We start from the raw sequence: 19,247 nt of genomic DNA on the forward strand, positions 1-19,247 counted from the left end.
TGGAGATCACATAGGTACACTAACTGATCTTGAAGACTCCATCTGGCATCCTTCATTTACTTTACAATTACTATTATCACAGTGGAGATATTTTAGTGATGAAATACACGTGGGAGGCATGATGAGGCATGTTACCAAATGGTAACAGAATACCTGACTGGAAATCAACCTTTTGCTAGAAAGACCTTGAGAATCAAATACGGACAACACTAACTTGTGCAAGAATATGGATACTAAAACAGGCTAAATCAGGTGTTCGGGCAATAAAGCCATGTTTATCAGTGTAATTGTGCAAATGGGACAGAACCTCTAGAACAGACACGCTCACTTATGTTTGTTTTTGAAGAGCAATGATTTGACTAATTTTTCAGAAATACTGTCCGTCTTATCAAATGACTTGTAGGTAAAAGAAAGCTGGCCTGTATGGAAAGCAAAACCATGACCAAACCACACGCTATGCTACACTGTGCAAGTGGAGCTGTGCTGAGTATTTAACATGCTCAGAACCCTTCTGCAGTTTAAGAACAGGAGTTTGCTTCACTAGGTCTTAAAACTTGTCTCCTTATGTGCCCAAGCATTGAGGCTCCCTCTTCTGCTACTGGATCACAGTGTTCTCCTGGCTTGTTTAACCAGCTAGTCTTTTTCCTGACCAGTTAAACACCTTCTCCGGTAATGCTTATTTACTCTGTGTGGCAATTCTTCAACGCCACTTCTTGTTCCCTTGTAACACAGCATCTAACTTCTCCCCATTTCAACCCGTTTCCACTTCCCTTCTTGCACTGCTACAGAACCTTGCAGTTCAGAGAAGCAGCTTTACAAATCAAGCTGACAAGTCAGACTTGCAAACGCATGTTCAAGGCTAAATTATTTTATTTACCACTGCCTTCGGCCTATCACAGAGTCCAATCTTATTCTAAAGAAATACCAACAGAGGATAGCTTAAAGTTCGTATTTGAGAAACATGAAGAGACAGAGAAGATAGTAGGGAAGAAAATGAGGTGACATTTTTATGAAATTAGAAGATAAGTGGGAATTTAGATAGCAACAGTAGTGTCCATAGCTGTGATATTTTTGCAGAATATTCCTCAAGTTGTTTGGGATCACACCTTTTTCATGAAGCCACAGTAATTCTGTAATTAACATATCAACAAAAGCATTAAGTATTTCATTCCCAGCAACATACCTGGCATGATAATCAGTTGCTGGTCTGAGATCAGGAAGTGTAATTGTTAATTCTTCCCCACTGTGAAAAGGAAGGAAAAAGAAAAAAGAGTTACAGCTCTTCCTTATACTTTAAAGGATAAAAGCTAATTGAAAAACAAAACCATGTAGCGCACATTTAATTTTCACGTTTCCCATTGTCCATGTAACTCTTAGTGATATTACTTAAAATTTATTTCATGTGAAGTACGTAGGTCTGCAAGTCAACAAACAGCTCCTGATAGAGAGATTGCTGATTGGTTAATGGTTTTAAACATCGGTATTGTGCTTAAATGAAGAAACTAAACTTACACATAGACAGATTTAAATTTTCCATTTTTACCACTGTTGGATATTGCTACTTCAAATGTAAATGCTGCTGGACTATGACTATGGCTCTCTCCATTCTGTGAACTAACTGGGAGATTCCAGGACAGAACGGCTGATCTTGCTTGTATATCAGAAACCTATTAAAAGCATAAATAATGCAAGTAAGTTTGCTTTCTGTAATAAAAGGTTTATTAGTCAATAACATGGTGTCGCTAGTTTGCCTATGAAGTTCCTCACTGGAGGAATTCTTTACCTTTGTAGTGGAAATACTGAGTCACTATTTGAATTTAAATGATTTCCTCTTTTCATTTCTAAAATATCTTATTAAAGGATTTCCCTTCAAACAATAAACAAACGTATAGACACACCATATTGTCTCAGTGTCTCGAGAGAAAATTTATATTTCACCTGCACCGTTTGCATCACTCATTTGGAGCAAATTTTCAGATTTGGAGTCTTGAACACTGACACCAGATCTCTATTCAGGCACACCCAGATGGCCTAACTTTCTAACTCTTATTACAACTCCCTCACATAACCTTAATATTTATCCACTAAGCTACAGGATAGCAAGAGGCTCTGATTTTAAGTGCTCACAACTAAAATTTTTGGTCTAATTTTTTTGCTGCTTAATTCCCATACTCCACATTTCCTCTGACAAAGTCAGCACAGCCTTCTGTTAGCATTAAGTACAGATGTCAGAAGCAGCAATGAAAAAGTAACTGCCGTAATGAAGAATAGCTAGAAAGCTGAAGCAAAGGAATACGACCCATGCTTACTGTATAGATAATGCAAAGAGTTTCATTAAACATGCTCAAGATCAAAAGTATCAGTGCAGTTTTAGCCTTTAGACATTTAAATTAACATCACCAGACTCCAACTTCCTCCGTAAGTCTGCAAAATACTCAAATATTTGCTCCAATTTCTAAACATAAAAGATGATCTGTTTTTGTAAATTCTATTCCCAATATTCTTAAATCCTCTATGCTGAAGGAAGGATGGTTCCAAGAGTGGATAGACTTCCGTTAGTTTAGCAGGCCCTGGGTTTGCAAGGTACTAAAGCCCTCACATACACTAGAGAACTTCAACAGTGGATATACTCTCAGCTTACAGACTGGGAAACTGAGTCAGACAGTTTCAGAAAGTTGAGCAAAAGTGGGTTTCTATAGCATGGTTGCCCTTTCCTAGATATAAACTCTGACAACGAAAATACATTTTCTCTATTAAAAAAATAAACCGTTAAGAAAAAAAGAAAAAGAGATCAGTAAGACAGGTATTATTTTATAGAAAGTATATGCACAGAAAATAATGGTATTTTAAGGATAATACTTACGACTGGCTTGCCAATGCTCAAGTGAATATCACATTTCTTGGATTCTGTGTCAGATTCTGAAATTTCAAATACAAAACAGATTACCAAAAACCCCAAGAGTAAACCAGTCTGTTACAAAAATGCCACCACAAGATGGAGTTCGCCTCATTAAGAGTTTAACAATAGTACTTATTGTGCAAACTTCATTTCCCCTGTTTGTTTTGGCTGCGTGAGGGATAGAAACATGAACTATCCAAAACTAACAGTGTTACAAAAACCCTTTTAGTACATCCTGCACAAAGGGTATTATTTTCCTAATCTGAGCATAAATGGGTTTTCTTTGACAACACAAAACCATTCCTCCAAAAATGAAAGGTGTTAAAAAAAATGACAGTAAAATCTTATCTCTCTATTGTATGTGCTTTCCTTGAATTTCTGTTGCAAAACACTTGGGCTAGACATAATTTAGAAGAAGCCTGATCAAAACTGCACACTGAAAATACCTACAGGTACCAAAAGGCTTACATCTGTAAACTGAATCCTATCTTTACAATTGTCCATGTCGAACAATTCAGGACATTATTCTGCCCACAAATAAAAACTACCCCCCCCCCCAATTTGTATTAAGACAAATCTTTACTCAAGTATATTTTTCACCCTTGAAACAAGTTGGATAAAAGCTTCCACCTCTATTTACTTCCCAAGATACAAAGTCAGATTTCTTTTTTATTTCTCTAACCAAAGGGTTAAATACAATAGCAACACAGACGAGGACTAGACCTTGCAGGCTAACAAGGCCACTTAATTTAAAACACACACAAAACACTAAAAGATGCACAAATCATTTAAGGAATCACGATCAAAAAACTGTCTGCATTTCAGTGACACTGTTTCAAACCAACAGGAAAGACAAAGATATTGTACACAAGGTATTTTAGTATATGCAAGTAAATAGCCATAAGCTATTACAAACCCTCAAACATTCATTTGAACAAAATAATGCACTGAACTGAAATTACAACTGATCAAACAGTTGCTCAAACCTTCCTATTTCTTGAAGTTTTCAGTAACTCCTAGTTATTTGAAAAGTACCACAAAGAACAACATGAGAAGTTTTTCATGTAAGTATCCACAGCTCATCTTCACTTGGAATACTGCTCAGTCCCAGGTCACAAAAGGCAGAGGAGTTAACAAAAGGTTTAAAATTAAATCTTCCCGAAGGACTTATTTGATAAATCTCAAATGAACAAACTTGACATTACTATGATTTCTAGAGGAAAAAAAATTCTAAATGCAATGAAAAGTATCTCAGGCTTTCTCTGATCCTGAATAGCCAAAGAAATTTATAAATTCAGTTTTTGCAGAAACTATTTGTAATGAACATTAATAGCATCTTCTGTTACAAAAGAATCTAGATGTTTTTTACCCTTTCAGTGCAACCTACCTCCCATCTCTGCATCTGGACTGCCCTTTGTTTTTCCGATCTGCTTCTGCTTTAGTGGTCCTCCTGCCCCTTGCTGTCCCTTTCCATTTCCATTCTGAATTGTTGCATTGGAAGAATTAACAACTTTATGTGGTGAAGATGGAGGACTGTTAAGTTTATTGTTAGTATGACCACTAGCTTGTCTGTCTTTTAGTCTTTTCTTCAGGTGTTCTTGCATTTTGAGACTCCTTTCATCTCGCTGAATGAAGTTTGTCCTTCCATGAGAACGAGGTTCTACAAAGAAAGGAGAACTTACTTCATTATTCAGTACAATTTATTTGACATCTGAGAAATGCTCTGTAAGTTAGAAGAATAACTACAGTAAAACCAGAACTTGAATACCCATGGAACTTCACTGTGCTTGCTTTGTCAGTCTGCAGATGCACGGAGCTGCATGGCTCACGTAACATCGGCTTGGTGCATCTGTGAAGTCCCGAGGAGTTTCACAGCTGATGCTCAGCTGTTCTCGGGCAGCAGAGCAACAGACAAGAAACAGGCACGTACCGCGCTGCTGGCTGGCAGAGCTTCACGAGACTGAAGGACCCTCACCTGATAAAGAGTGTATGGATTGGGCTCAAATCAGCGCATGAGCATAAAGATCAGGTGGTAGGAGAACATGCCTGGAGGGTTAATTCTTGTTTTGAAACGTTGTCAATGTTAGTCAAATGCTACAGTAAGATACAGAAAATATCTGCAAACAAATTTCCATTTTTCCTATTTAACCCCTTTACAAATTGTTGAATTTTTTTCTTCTTTTTCTTAAAGATTATTTTTGATCACTTGCTGAGTTTAAGGTTTGGCTTTTTTTTTTTTAATGAATTCTTCAGGCCTTTCTCTTTTGTTAGCTGCTCAAGATTATTTCTTACAGTTGCCTTTCTTCCCTGATAGAGCCATACAGTCACATTTTCAAAAAAACTGTAAGCAAATTTAGGACCCAAACTAACTTTTTAAAAAATAGCTTAGGTGCTACTGAGTATTTTACCCTAGACGTGAGCCAACATAGCTTAATTACCAATTTAAGCTTGAGAGAGAGAAAGAGAGAGAGATAGTGAATGATCTTACATCGACTAATTGCTTTCTTTCTGTTAAATGCTTGTTTATATAATAAGGCTTACAGCCTGGTTTAATTCACCAGTGATCCCAGTCCTCCACTGAAGTATGGCTTCATTCAGATTCAGTTTTTGAATATAGAGTACACTTGACTTCACACTCCAACATAGATTACTGTGGTTTTTGGTTTATGTATGTTATTTTTCTTTTCTTTCCAGTCATATTTGGACTCTGTCTAGCCCACAAAATACATTAATGTATCAAATTAAATGAATTTTCAAAAAACTTCATGCCAAGGCTCTGACAAAACAGTAGGATTGGAGAGCACAATTTTAGAGAAAGGTAGAAGCCATCATTGTGGCATTTACAGTAACAAAAGTAAGGATCCATGAAAAATAGACACAGTATTAGAACACTTCTAAGCTACTGCTTTTGCATTAAGTCCTTAAAAACAGAATAGCAGAAGATTTAAACTTTATACAATCATACTTTGCACATGCAGAGTGCCTTCAGACCAGGCTCCATGATACCTTATACACAAGTGTATTTTAAGATACCCCATAAACATACATAAGGCTCAGGGAGTCTAATAACTAGCACCAAAATCACAGAAATGTGTGAAAAGAGCAACGACAGAACTCAGCTGTCTCAATGTAGACGCACTGAGTGAAAAGCCTTCTCATGTACTGAAACATCACCTGCGCTCTCACCTTGTTCTTGAAAAACGTGTGGTGGTGGATGCTGGTGGATGAACTGTGGCGGCAGCTCTCCTGTCCCAGGAACCGGAGGGTACACTGGGTGAGGTGGGTGGGGAAGCAAAGCATGGTGATGATGCATGTAATGTGGCACATGGGGAGGAGGAGGAGGAGGATGCATGGAAGGATGGAATTCAGCTGAGTGTGGCAATACCACCACTTTACGAACTCCATTTTCTTCCACCACCTGCCATGCAACATAAGAAATGAACTATCAGTACAAAACCAATCTTGTAAATACGGTACATTTAATAAAGAATCTATGCTTAAGTTTATACCCACAATCCGACAGTCAGGGATATACACACTGAAATGGATTCCAGCGGATACGCAGCATGTTACCAGAAGAAACTGGAGTTTGAGGCAGTCAGTTTTAAGACGCTGAGCTTCACACACCAATGCGCTAAGCAATCTATAATTTATGAATAATGTATATATTCTTTTAAACAAGTAACGTGAATTGATCAGGGTGTAATTCCTAGTCTACTTGTAATTACAGTTAGAAGAAGTGCTTTAGACCACATCCTGACTGACAGTGCTGTCGTACGTACAAGTCACTGCACGTCATCCGACTTGTGGTACATGTCTGCATACACGTTCATAGCCTACGGCAAGTACAAAGTATTACAAGTCAGCTCCGCTCTCTTGTACTATGCTCCAACCCAACTCAAATGTCAAAACATTTCAAGTTTGCCACAGGCTAAGAGAATTCAGACAAGGAACCTGTCTGTGCGTCTGAACTGTAGGATAAAAATATGCTAAGAGAGTGCATGCATATGTATGCACACTTTTAAGCATGTGTCCTAAACTGGCAATATAGAGGCTCCTTCCGGAGTCTAATTCTGCTAACGTGAAATACATTAATATCTCAATGTATTGCTTTTCCTACAGTAAATTTAAAATACATTAAGGTTTTATACAATAACGCTTCTCTAAATCTTAAAACTGAGAAAAGACTTTGGACAGAACACAGGTTTTAGAAGACAAGGTAAAGAAATAACACCAGAGTAGGATTCACAAAAAGACATATTAAACAACGGTGACACTGAAGTAAAACAATGCCCAGTTTAGTCTCATCTTTAAGACACCCAGAACAGACAACCAGAGGCTGAGGTTTGCAGGGTCCTTTCTCCAGGTAGGGTTCAGAGTACAGAGGACATCTGCACTGACTCCTTGTCACTCTGCGGTTACAGTCCATTTTGCTTATCTGAGGGATTAAGTTTCCAGCACCTACAGTTCTGACTGGGTCAAAGGCTTCTGAGTTGACCATCAGAGAAATCACCTGGTCATATTCCAGTTTGTTTCTTCTGCCACAATACAGAAGTCTACTGGCATAAAATTCAGACTGTACCTAACAGGAATTCTGACTCAGAAGCAAACTAGATTGTATTAAATCCTATTCAAAGGCAGATAACAAATAAATTGTTTTCTCCCTCACACAAAAAATTAAACAGGTATGAGCAATGTAATTGGAAAAAAAAATCAATGATAGAAAAATGTTCAATATTATAGGCAAGCTGGCACTTCAAAATTAATCAAGTCTCAGTAAGAAAACTAGGCATTTTTCTTAGATGGGTTTAAAATTAATCTGCAGCTTTAAGCTTCCTTCCTCCTACACCAGTCATCTCCTCCCAGCTGCATCCAAAAATGCAGATCACAAATGCTATTAGGCAGGGCCTTAGAGTGCTTTAGTATTAACAGAGATGGATCATGTAGTCAGCAGAAAATATTATCCGTGGATGCAAGCGGGGGGCACGTTCCAGCTGCAGGCTGGCATACAAAATTGAGATGCAAAAAAAAAAAATTATTTTTTTATGCAATCCGTAAAGTAAATCATAAAAATAAAAACTACTCTTAGAAGATTTCAACTTATTTATGTAGCCCTCTGTTACTGAAAATATACACAATTTATATTTGCAGGCATTTAAAGAAAGCACTTACATAAAAGCAGGCCCTATGTTTTATCCTGTTAGTTCCTTCAAGATCCTCTTTTAAAGCATGTTTAGTTTGGCTATAAGAAATCACTGTAGCGTTTCCTAGTGGGCCAAGAAGGCGTTACGGATGTTGAAATACTTCTTATGCCAAAAGTACATTTTGAAAAGCTTCTCAACAGAAGATAGAGCAAACTAACAAGAACTTGTTCTTCTGAAGGGAAATAGAATGTGTCCACTCATGAATTGCTGTGACAAAGTTCAGCTGTGAAACAACCTCAGAGTCAGCTGTATTATTAGCAATTCTTAACAAACTTTAAATAGGAGAAAAAAATTACAAGAAATCGCTTAAGACTAAGCCTACACTGAATGCACTTTGTTCTAGAAACAACGTGGGGGGCTTTTTGGTTCATCAACGGAACTAAATACACCACTTGAACTACATTACATTGCATAATAACCTAACACACACTATAACATAGACAAGTCAAAACTCATAGCAAATTTTGATGGCTATGTTAACTCTTATGTTTATGTTAAGCAAGTACACATGACACAGTTTCAGGCAGAAGGGATACATTAATATAGCAAGACTTTTACATGATTTTACAGTCTGAAGTTGCTAGGTCCCCATTATCTACTACCGAATCACTTCATTCCACTTAGGCAGAAGCCAACATAACTTATCTCTGGGCTCTGCCAGACAGTTTTGCGAACAGAAAGTTAAAGTCTCATCTGCTGACAAGATCAGTACAAGTAATTCAAGCTCCGATTTAAAGTTGGTTTCAAGCCCGTCTATCCCTGTCATAACGACCAAGAGAAAACCAAACCAAACCTCCTTGTTTCATGGGACAGGAAACACAGAACAAATGTATTTTTCAGTTTGTACGCCTCAGCATATGCCAGCGCTTTGCATACTGTCTGCACTGAAGACTCAATTTCATATTGATGCATAAATTATCTGGGGGATCTTTCTTCAGGGTCTGCATGAAAGTACCTACTTATAATCGCAGAAGCACAAACTGCAGACGCAGCTGTATGCAAAAAAACAACTGCCTGGGGAACTCAAGAATATACAGTTATACAAGGTCTGCAAGCCTACTCAGAAAGCTCCTCATTTTGAACACCACTAGAAAATGAGAAACCTAGCCTATCCCATTTAAACATTTGTTTTTAATCGCTCCCCTTTAAAAATGCATTAATTTAAAAGTAAATCAAACTGGTAACTTCAAATACCTCTGATAACAGTTCAAATACCACACGCAGGTCTGATCTGCTGTGACTTAACAACGCAGAGGAGTGGAAAATCAGTGAGAATGGAAAAGTAAAGCTGGGAGAGAAGCCCAGAGTCCCGCTCATTTCATAGGTACGTGTCACTAGCATTAACACTCCCCTTCACACTTCTGCTGTAACAGTAGAGTGGTTTGCTGAATGTTAAGGAGATCAGAGCTGGCAGAGACAGGGGCATTGAAAACTTTGATAAATAGAGTTATAATAGAATAGAAAAATCTGAATTAAGAGAAGACATTAAAGGGAAATACCTTATGCAGCCCAGAAAAAAAAAAAAAAGACCTAAGGGATGAAAGAGTGAATGATACTGGTGTATGACCCATACAACCTCAATGCAAGACACACGAGTCTCATCCACAGTATGCGTGAGACACGTTCAATTCTGCTGCTGCCCCCAGCTATGCTCCGTCAGCCTGTTCCTAGCAGAGCTAAGCACCGTCTGTACTCATCAGCCCTCCGACACTTAGCAGGCTGCAGTCGACTGTGATTGTCCACATGACCCAGGCACTTACTTTCACCTTGAAAACAGGACTGAAGAAAAATCAAGATGTGGATCCTGTTAATGGAGCTCAACAGACAGCCAGTTTAGGGCCATCTACTATCTTACTAAAAGTAATCTTTTACTGCCTAGTAGTATTATTAAAAAACCCCTGAAAACTAGATCAAATTTTACTAAGTGAACAGAAGGTGATAGAGCCTACAATAAAGTTAAATAGCTGATAAGTTCAATGGAAAAAATGAGCAATGCTTTAACAGCTGTTCTAGATAAAATAATCAATAGCCTTATTGTTAAAAAGCCACACCCACAAACATACTGAAATATAAGAATAAATTAAGTTTACCTGAGATACATAACCGGGAGGCACAAATATAGGCGGCATAGAACCATTTGGTGACATCATAGGAACATGTGCTGGACCTGAGAAGTAACAAGGTGCCACTTTTTAACAAATGAGGCGCTTACAAACTGGAGACACCTTTTTTCAAAGGTGGTGGCTCACTTTGGTGCCTGAAAAGCCAGCGACTGCATCCAGCTCTGTATTTATGGAACTACTTTTAGTCAAGTAGATTTAGAAACAAGGCTTAAACTATCCAATTAAAAAGTCAGTTAGGAGAGAAACTTAAATAATCAGGACTGCGAGTTTTAAAAAGTGACTATACCAAGTCTCCATCAAGGAAAATAATGCAATTTATGTCACCGATGGATAACTCATTTTCACATTCAAAATACACATTAAGTATGATTTAATAACTTTCAGGAAGCATCCAGAATTTAAGATAATATTGCTGAATGCAAGTATGGCTGTATGTTTATTCTACAAAAAGCAGAGACTGGATTTATCCCAACCACCACACTTATACAGCCAACAGTACTTCTTTAATTGTACAAAAATCAGCACAGATAAATTTTAGTTCTTATTTTGTGACAGAGTTAAAAGTCTGTAGCAACAACAGTGGCACCATAGTAATGCTGCCAGCTGGTCTACAACTTTTCTTTTCCCCCCCAAATAAGAATGTATTATTTTTCACATCAAGCTGAAAGAAAGTATTCCTGTCTGGGATTTAATGAAAGCAGAATGGACACATTTCATATAATATAATTTGAAATGGTGAAAAATATTCCAAAAATGGAAGTACTGATAAATTCAACTTGACTTACAGGAGATATTTTGACCTGACTCAGATCTGCAGTTCTGTCACTTACCCAGAAGGTAGAGAGTAGTTTGCAGCCACACACAGAGGGTAGCAATGCTTCCCTCAGTATCAGCAGACTGCTAATGCCACCACCTTACAGTAAAGTAAGCTGACACAGCGCCTATTAAAGTTGTTTAGATTAGCGTGGACTAAATCCCATGTAAATTCCTGTGTTAAGATTCTGAGAAGACAGTTATTCCAGGATGATTACAAAAACAGCTGAGATGCTGGCCTTTTATAAAATAGCAGCAAAGTCTGCAGAGATGCAGGGTATCGTGGTGATTTCCCAGTGCTGTCTCATTTGTGCTTTAAGTACAAACTGAAAAATCTGATTTATTACATTGTAGAACACATAAAAACACACTTGACATTACAGAAACAAATGCTGGTAGTAATTCCGTGATATTTGCAGAATCAAAATATTTGGATTCAGTACTTCAGTTTTTCCTTTACCTTGAATACACTGAATGTGTCCATCTTCAGTTGTAATTGTAAATGTTTCACCTGGGTTTACCTGCACAAGAATAACCTGTAGAAAACAAAACACAAAAAGGTGTGTTCTTTTTATTTTCCTAATTTTAGAAATTACGTGGGGGGAGAAAAAAATCTCTTCCTTATACCCACATGTTAGATTAAAACAATATAGCTTTGGCAACCTCAGAGAGTAAAAAAGCAAGATGAGAAACACTGATGGGTAGAATGAAATTTCTTCATACTTTGACATAAAATCATTAGTTTTGCATAATCAGTGTTTTTCTCTGATTACTACCAGAAGTGCTTCCCTTGATACATTTGAAATAACTAAGTTTTTATTTTCAAAATTTTTCACACTGCTTTTTCTTCTTTTACTTGGACAATAAATTACCTAAGATTCACCTTGCTTTCTAAGCTTTGTCTATGAGATTATTTCAGTTTCAGGGCTAAATTGGCAAAATCAGGACTACACATGCGCAAACAAAAGAAAAAAAATGCTTAGCCCAAAACTCAGCCATTGTTTTTCATCGAAAGCATGCTGGTGTGTATTTCGACAAAATATTCTCTTATGCTATCAAGTAATTTAATAGAAGTCTGCAGTCCTTTGGGTAGAAGGGTAGAAGAGGTGATAAAGCAGGTCACGCCTACCACCTCAGCTCCTGAAAGATCAGGTGCATTTTCTCACATCTTTGTGTAATCCTGTAGCTAAAGAAATACAATCAACAGTGAGATTCTGCAGGTCAGTTTGGACATGATCGCAAATCAATGTGGACATCTGCCAGAATTATTCCTCAGGCAGTCTACAGCATCATTTCCCTCGTGCTGGGTAACGCAAACCATCACCTCATTCTACCCCATTCACAGCACGTGCTTCAGTATTACTGTAAAATATTGGCAGATGGGCTTCAGTTTTATTGACAACTTTACTGCAAGAATTTTGCAGTGAGATTCTACTATATTACACAGACACAGGTCTAACATTGTTTGAGGGGTTTGGCCGTGTAAGAACTGCACACAGTCAAAATTTTACCCTGCTGACATAAAGAACAAACATCGATGTAAAAATTGAAATAAAATGTATTTGTAAAACTTGCTATGAAACAAACAAACAAAAAATTTCTTTCATTCAATTTCTATAAGCTATTTTTATACTATTCCTGGAACGAAAATTGCATCAGGTAGATGGGACCTGAAGAGATCACCTAGTCATCTAATTCCTGGTAAAAATGAACTACACACAACATTAATGAATAAGCCTGTCTATTTCATGCTGCTAGATCTCCAGTGATGGAGCTCCATGAACTGCATCTGCACCACAGTTTCACTATTCTCATCACTTCAAATTTCATCATCTAACTTCAACATTCCCTCCTTCAGACTGAACCCTTAGTCCATGTCTTAACTACAAATGGAATAAAGAATAAAGCACCAATAAAAGAAAAGATTGCTTTCTGGGATTTAGATGCCATACCCTGTATATAAATCCCTGTTGGATTTTTATCTGCCTTTTTCTGGAAACAGTGCAATGCTGATGACTTCCACTTGCAGTCTTTATCCATCCCTTGGCAGACATTTTTCTAAAGGACCACTACTAAACCCAGTCATTCCTTATCATAAGCTGGCTACCTAAACCCAGTACTTTGTAATTGTCTAGATTATCTTTCTAGTAATCAAAATAATTTCAGGCTTCAAAGATGCTTGCAGTTCCTCCCATTTCATATCAGCTGCAGATTTATTAAGTAGACCTCAATTCTATTATATTGGTCATTAATAAAAAGATCACTGAAAAGAATGAGACTTAAAAAGATCTTGTGGTCAAAACGCAAAGGTCCCCTCATTCAAGAAGGACCAATTCCACTTATTCTTTTCCAAAGAGTTTGCCACGTAGTTTATGCTGGCATTAACAAAGCACGTTTCTCCAGCTAATGTGTAAGAGAGTAAGTGCAAACGCACCCATGTTTACTGAAGGTATAGCTTACATCTCCTGTTTCTCTCTCCCTCTACTCTTGAGTGTGCAACTCCAGCACAGAAAGAGATTGATGTTTGCACAGATCTCTTCCATTTAAACTGTTGTGTATAAAACAAAACTCAAAGGAGCAGACTGTAAAGGCTGTTTAACACTGATTTTGCAGCTTCTGCATACTGCTCTATTAACCTTATCTTTTATTTTTTAACAGGGGATGTAGAAGCATGGATGGACACAGACCCTGCTCCCATGAGTTCACAGTACAGGAGACAGTTTTACTTGCTGGAGGCGAGTTGCTCCTGGACATACCAAAAACCCCTGAAAAGGCCGTCTAGCCAGCCAGTAATATTTATTATGATTCCACAAGAAGAACAGATGACAGATAATACTTTTAAAAATGGCATGATTAAAAAACTGAAGCTTTAGCAGATCTGTCAGTATGTAAGTAGATTTATGACTTAAACTGTACTGAATTTCCAGGAATAAAGAGAGAGAAGCAATGTTACTTGTTTAAAGAAAACGGACAATAGCGGGCTGGGGATTTGCCAGAGCACAAAGAACCAGGAAAGATGAGGTCTGCTGCGAACAGCAGCTGCTGGGGATGGACACTGGCAGGGGACAGGACTCCATAGGCAGGTATTAAACCTCACAGCAAGTCTCATCTTTGAGGGCAAGAAAACTCAGAGGCAGGAGAGGGATCGTTTTAGAAATTCAGAGCCTCTGAACGTGTCAGATCTTTGGAACAGGTTTCAACTAACTGAAGTTCTCACAAACAGTTCAGGAAACTATTAACTGAACTCAGCGAAAAGGCTCATAAGTAAGTGGTGTAATCACAGGGCTGTAGAGCAGTTCAGAGACTGGAATTTCAGGAATGCACAGGGCAATGTCTTAGAGGAATGACTCACTATAATTAATGAAGCACATGCAGTTCCATCTACCTTCCACATTATACTTTATGTGAAATGAAACTGGTGAACTGGGTGCTGCATCTGACTATTTGAAGGGACCAGGCAAATAGCACAAGTTTTATTTGTGAAAACAAAACCACTGTACAATACTCTATAATTAGCCTATCCTCTACAGCACCAGCAGCAAAATAATTAAAAAATCATCTGCATTAATAAAGCTTCTAAGTTAATACCCTATTTAAAAGTAAACTGTGGCTCAGAAGCCTCTCTTCTCTAGAGAAAAGTGCCACAAACAAGGGCAGCAAGTGCATTCGTTAGGCAACTGAAGGATGGCAACATGACACGGTTGTTTATATACAGACATGCTAGAATGAGAAATGTTGGCACATTAACATGAAATCACATTCCTGGTCCCATGAAGATTTTCACTAGACAGACTTAATCGTTCTTTCTAATATAATTCAATTATAAGTCTCAGAGACTATCAGTCTTCAAAGTCTACTCTTCAAATGCCATTTTCCCATGCATCTCTCCAAGATCCAACTTTTTTTTTATTTTAACCTCACCTGATAGCAAACAGTCTCCATCAGGCTCCGAAAACTTCAATGACTGTCACCTTCTTTTGGGTCATTCAATACACACTAGTATTCTACATACTGATCTATACCAAGACATGCTATACAAATACAGCTATGGAGATGCTCTCCAATTAGATCTACTTGATCTCTTTTTCTTGTGTAACATGAAACACTAGCTACTGAATAATCTCACAGCTGGTCAGCATCTAAAATTTCACATTGCTAATGCTAGAACTTCAGAACTAGCTTAGAGGCTCTATAGCTTTACTTATTTCAAAACGCAGTCACTGTACTTTTGTCTCCAGAGTCTGAGGGGAAAAAAAAGCAGAGTAGACTTTTTTAAAAAATAAAGGCTATTTTTACAAGCAAGTGTACCTCAATCTTTCCCCATCTGTAACAATTACAAAGTAAAGGATATCTCATTTAAAACTTCCCAGCATTTATGGTCTATCAGACCCTCAACAACTCATGGTTATTTTGTCGTACCCTGTTTACCCACTGTACATTCAAACATGCTAAGGTCTTCACTGTTACCCTTCATAATCATTTCATATGACAGTTATCCTCCAGAAACTTTTACGCAACTTCTCCTTCTGGATTAACCCCTTAATTCCTATTTCAATTACTGTCAGACACTTGAAGTTATATACTGATGAGATTAAAGCAATGTGTAGAGTTTTGTCCCTTGTTTCAACAAAACGATTATTTAACTCCAGGCACAAAAAGCCTTCAAATTTGTTTTGTTACCATGGAATCCTGGAACAGCCCAGGTCGGAAGGGACCTCAAGAGATCATCTGGTTCAACCTTTCATGGGAAAGGGAGCCTAGATGAGATTACCTAGCACCCTATCCAGCTGCAGCCTGCCAACAGCCAGCCACTTAGCTATTTAAACCAACCAACCTTTTCTCTCCTACCAGGACCAGTCATGTTTGTAGCTGCTACGGCGGGGGGAAGATGCTTCTTAATTTAAGATCCAGTCTTAAAACATCAGGATGTCTGTAATATTTCTGAGTGCACTGAAAGTCTATCTCCAAATGATAGGAAAGTATCTCAGCTTTTGAAGTACAAGGCATGTGGCTTCTCCTGACAAACAGTAAATTCACTTCAAGTTTACTGACAACTTAGACAAGTTTGTGCTTCAATCAAATTGTTTTTCTTTTACTTTTGTCTGTATTTCTAATCATACTAGGTACTTCTGAAGGGTTGTGTCCAATAAAATTCTAACGTTTCAACTAAATATACTCAGGTTTCACCAATGGATTGTAATTATTAATGAAGATACTTAATACCAGGAAGCCAAGGTCTTTCCTCTCCTCTACATTTCCCAGCAACAGACTTCTTGGTGTAGAGCACTGCAGCCACTTGCTAATCTTTGTTGATTATTTTACACGAGCTTTAAGAAGAGCTTTCAAAACCTTAGTGCTTTATTAAATCCATATATTATATTTTTTTCCTTTTATTCTTTGATTTTGTACTTTAATTTTAAAGCACTTACATGCATTTAACAAACATTCCTTTTAATTTGCAGTCTTTTCACATTTCCACTACATTAACAGCAAATTATTTTCTTCCTCTCTATATTGGCACTTCTATTTTACTGATGGTATCAGTGCTGAGAACCACATGCTTTTCTAACTTTGCAAACCAGTATTGCAGTTGCTTTAATTCAAGTCTCCTCCTCTTTCAGCCATCATACAAGTTGTACAACAAAGAGTTTTTTCCACCTGTTCTGTCTTCTACAGTATGCTTGAATGTCAACCTCCCTACTACCACTGCTGGCACAGTATGACATGACTTGCATGAAAGCGCAACGGATTTACTTGCCTGTTGTATGCTGTCCCCATTAACCATATGAGGTAGAAGTGGCACTTCATTCAATATAGGCGTAGCTTCTAACGGAGGCGGCTGGTCGGCCATCATGTCTGAAAACCATTCATTGACAACTGTTCACGTTAACCACCTGCTGAAACAAAAAGAGAATGCCAATACTAGATATGTCTCTCCCCTCCCCTAAATAACTCTCTACTTCATTTGCCAAACTTAGTACCAATGTTTCAGAAGAAAAATACAGCAGTGCCGTCAGGACGTTTTTCTTGGGTTTCTTCCTTCTCCACAAAACAAAATCAAACACCTGCACCATTGACAGTAATTGAATCCTTTCATGACAGCAATTCAAGAACATTTGAAAACTCAATAGGAAAATATCATCAGACTTCAACACTCCACAACTCTCCCCCAAAGATTTTCAAATAAACTGACTTTAATTGGAGAAAAACGTTACTATAAAACATCCACTTCTAGCTTCCTTGCACAATTAAAAGCTTGTGCAAACTGACAGTCTTAAAAGCATGGAGGGGAATCACATGTCATATGTCCGAGTTCTACACAGTGGAGTACACCCAAGTAGTCTAATGTATTATCCTACTTTTCATTTTTAAGCACTGCATTTAAGCAATACATATCCTTCTTCCAAAAATACGCTCTTTAAATGTGTATCATGCGTATTCAACTTGACATGCCACGAGTGATGAAATAGGTACATAAATGAAGCAATTACACAGTAGCATAATCTATGCCTATGCAGCACTTTATTCCTAAATTTGTAGTTACAATTTCTAAATTGCTTGTACTCCAGAACCCAAGTTTTGGGCCAAATAATTCACATACTGCATGTACTTTTCAGTCCCTGTGATGATCAAAAAACCCCCCAAACCATGCAATTTCTCCAGTGTTGCAACCTGTCATCAATACATAAGTCTGACACAGTGAAAACAAGGTGTAAGGCAACACAAGAGTACAGTACTTTGTACAAAACTCTTTAACTGAGTACCATGGAGAACTGGATATGGAAAAGTGCTGCATAGTTTTGGGCTTCTAGTGAATAATCTGTAATTATAGTAAGTCAAAATACAATCCAAACGTCAAAATACAATCCAAATGTTAGTGAATTTTCAGTGTGTAGTTAATTCAGCATCCATAAAAAGCACAAGATAACAGGATACAGGAAATGCTGACATTTCCTTCTCCCTTCCCATTTACCTCCTATAAACCCATACAGAAGACAAAATGCGGTTAGAATAGGCCAACTCATTAAATTAAAAAAAAGCTAAAGCAAAACAAAAAACATTCCCCCCCCCCCCCCCCAATCTGTGCATGAACCAAGTCAGTCCATCTACAACTGCCAAATCCTTGTTCAGTTCTCTATAACCAGTATGGAAATAACTGTTATGGAAAAAAACAGTATGAAAAAAAAAAAGAAAACTCCTGATTAATTCTGTACTTGTAGGACTGAATCTTCAGCAGATTAGCAACAGTGGGAGAAATATCCTAGCCTGACTGCTATCATTTCTTCTGGTGTTAACTCATTTCATTCAGAAAGGATCTGTAATAAAAGTTGAGATTACAAGGACTTCTCCTGTATTACCATCACAAGGTAAAGAGGCTGGTAGCATCCACTGACTGGTAAAACCCACATTCTTTCTTGTTTGCAAAAGTATGTCAAAATAACTGATACAATCACAGAGCCAGAAAATACAGCATAACAAAATACCCAGGACTGCCAAAGAAACCAGCTCATTCTGCATACCCACTGTTTTCCAGGTCTGCTCCAGTAAAAATTTTAAGAGGCCAAATATGACTGCACAGGTGCAAGGGCTAGACACCACCTCCAAAGCTTAAATTTGTATCAGGTTTGTCCTATATATACTTAAACTACCTTAGCATGTTATTTATCTCCTGAATTAAATAGTCTTCCATCCTGTTTGTCAGATTTTGAACTACCTCTGCCAAGGAAACAAACTAATCTGATTGTATATAATTATTTGACCTACAAATACCTGCACGGTTAACACTGCCAGTCAGTATATTAAAATTAAGGCAGAAGTTTCTTCCACTACACCTCTCCCATTTTTAGAGGTTAGATCTAAGTCTTAAGAGCCATAATAGGAATTCAGTATACACAGGCAGGTTGAAAATACTGTATTTTATATATGCGTATAGTCTCAATTTCTTTCATCTAAGAACCTCAAAGATGACATAAATTAGCATTTTGTATAAAGGAGGAAACCCTTTACCAAAAAGCAGCTACATCTGCATTCAAATGTTCAACTAACCAAAATAACCAGCTGTAGAAAAATGTGTTCTGAAACAAGTCCCAATACCACCTGCAATTTTAAATAAACGTTCGAAGTTTCTATCCTAGTCTCCAACATTGGCCGAATATAATTCTCTGTGGCTTTGTCTACATTCACGAGCAGCACAGTGTAGTTAGTACA

The 19,247-nt window shown here is 37.6% G+C and overlaps 1 protein-coding gene across 2 annotated transcripts in view; it reads right to left on the bottom strand.

Annotated features, from left to right (window-relative positions):
* The window catches only part of LOC104256013 (fibronectin type-III domain-containing protein 3a-like), a 30,905-nt gene extending 13,987 nt beyond the window's left edge, over positions 1–16,918 (bottom strand). The window contains exons 1-8 of one of the 2 annotated variants that reach the window (XM_009810291.2): positions 16,798–16,918; positions 11,500–11,575; positions 10,194–10,270; positions 6,086–6,317; positions 4,287–4,559; positions 2,864–2,919; positions 1,513–1,667; positions 1,184–1,243 (exon numbers count right to left, since the gene is read on the bottom strand). In XM_009810291.2, the coding sequence (XP_009808593.1) occupies positions 1,184–1,243; positions 1,513–1,667; positions 2,864–2,919; positions 4,287–4,559; positions 6,086–6,317; positions 10,194–10,270; positions 11,500–11,575; positions 16,798–16,893 (1,025 nt within the window). In that variant the 5' untranslated portion in view covers positions 16,894–16,918. Of the gene's footprint in view, positions 1–1,183; positions 1,244–1,512; positions 1,668–2,863; positions 2,920–4,286; positions 4,560–6,085; positions 6,318–10,193; positions 10,271–11,499; positions 11,589–16,795 lie in introns of both variants that reach the window. The other variant, XM_009810290.2, reaches the window with a different exon arrangement.
* Between the last annotated feature and the right edge of the window lie 2,329 nt (positions 16,919–19,247).

The sequence above is a fragment of the Gavia stellata genome, chromosome 14 (assembly GCF_030936135.1).
Source record: "Gavia stellata isolate bGavSte3 chromosome 14, bGavSte3.hap2, whole genome shotgun sequence".
Taxonomy (NCBI): domain Eukaryota; kingdom Metazoa; phylum Chordata; class Aves; order Gaviiformes; family Gaviidae; genus Gavia; species Gavia stellata.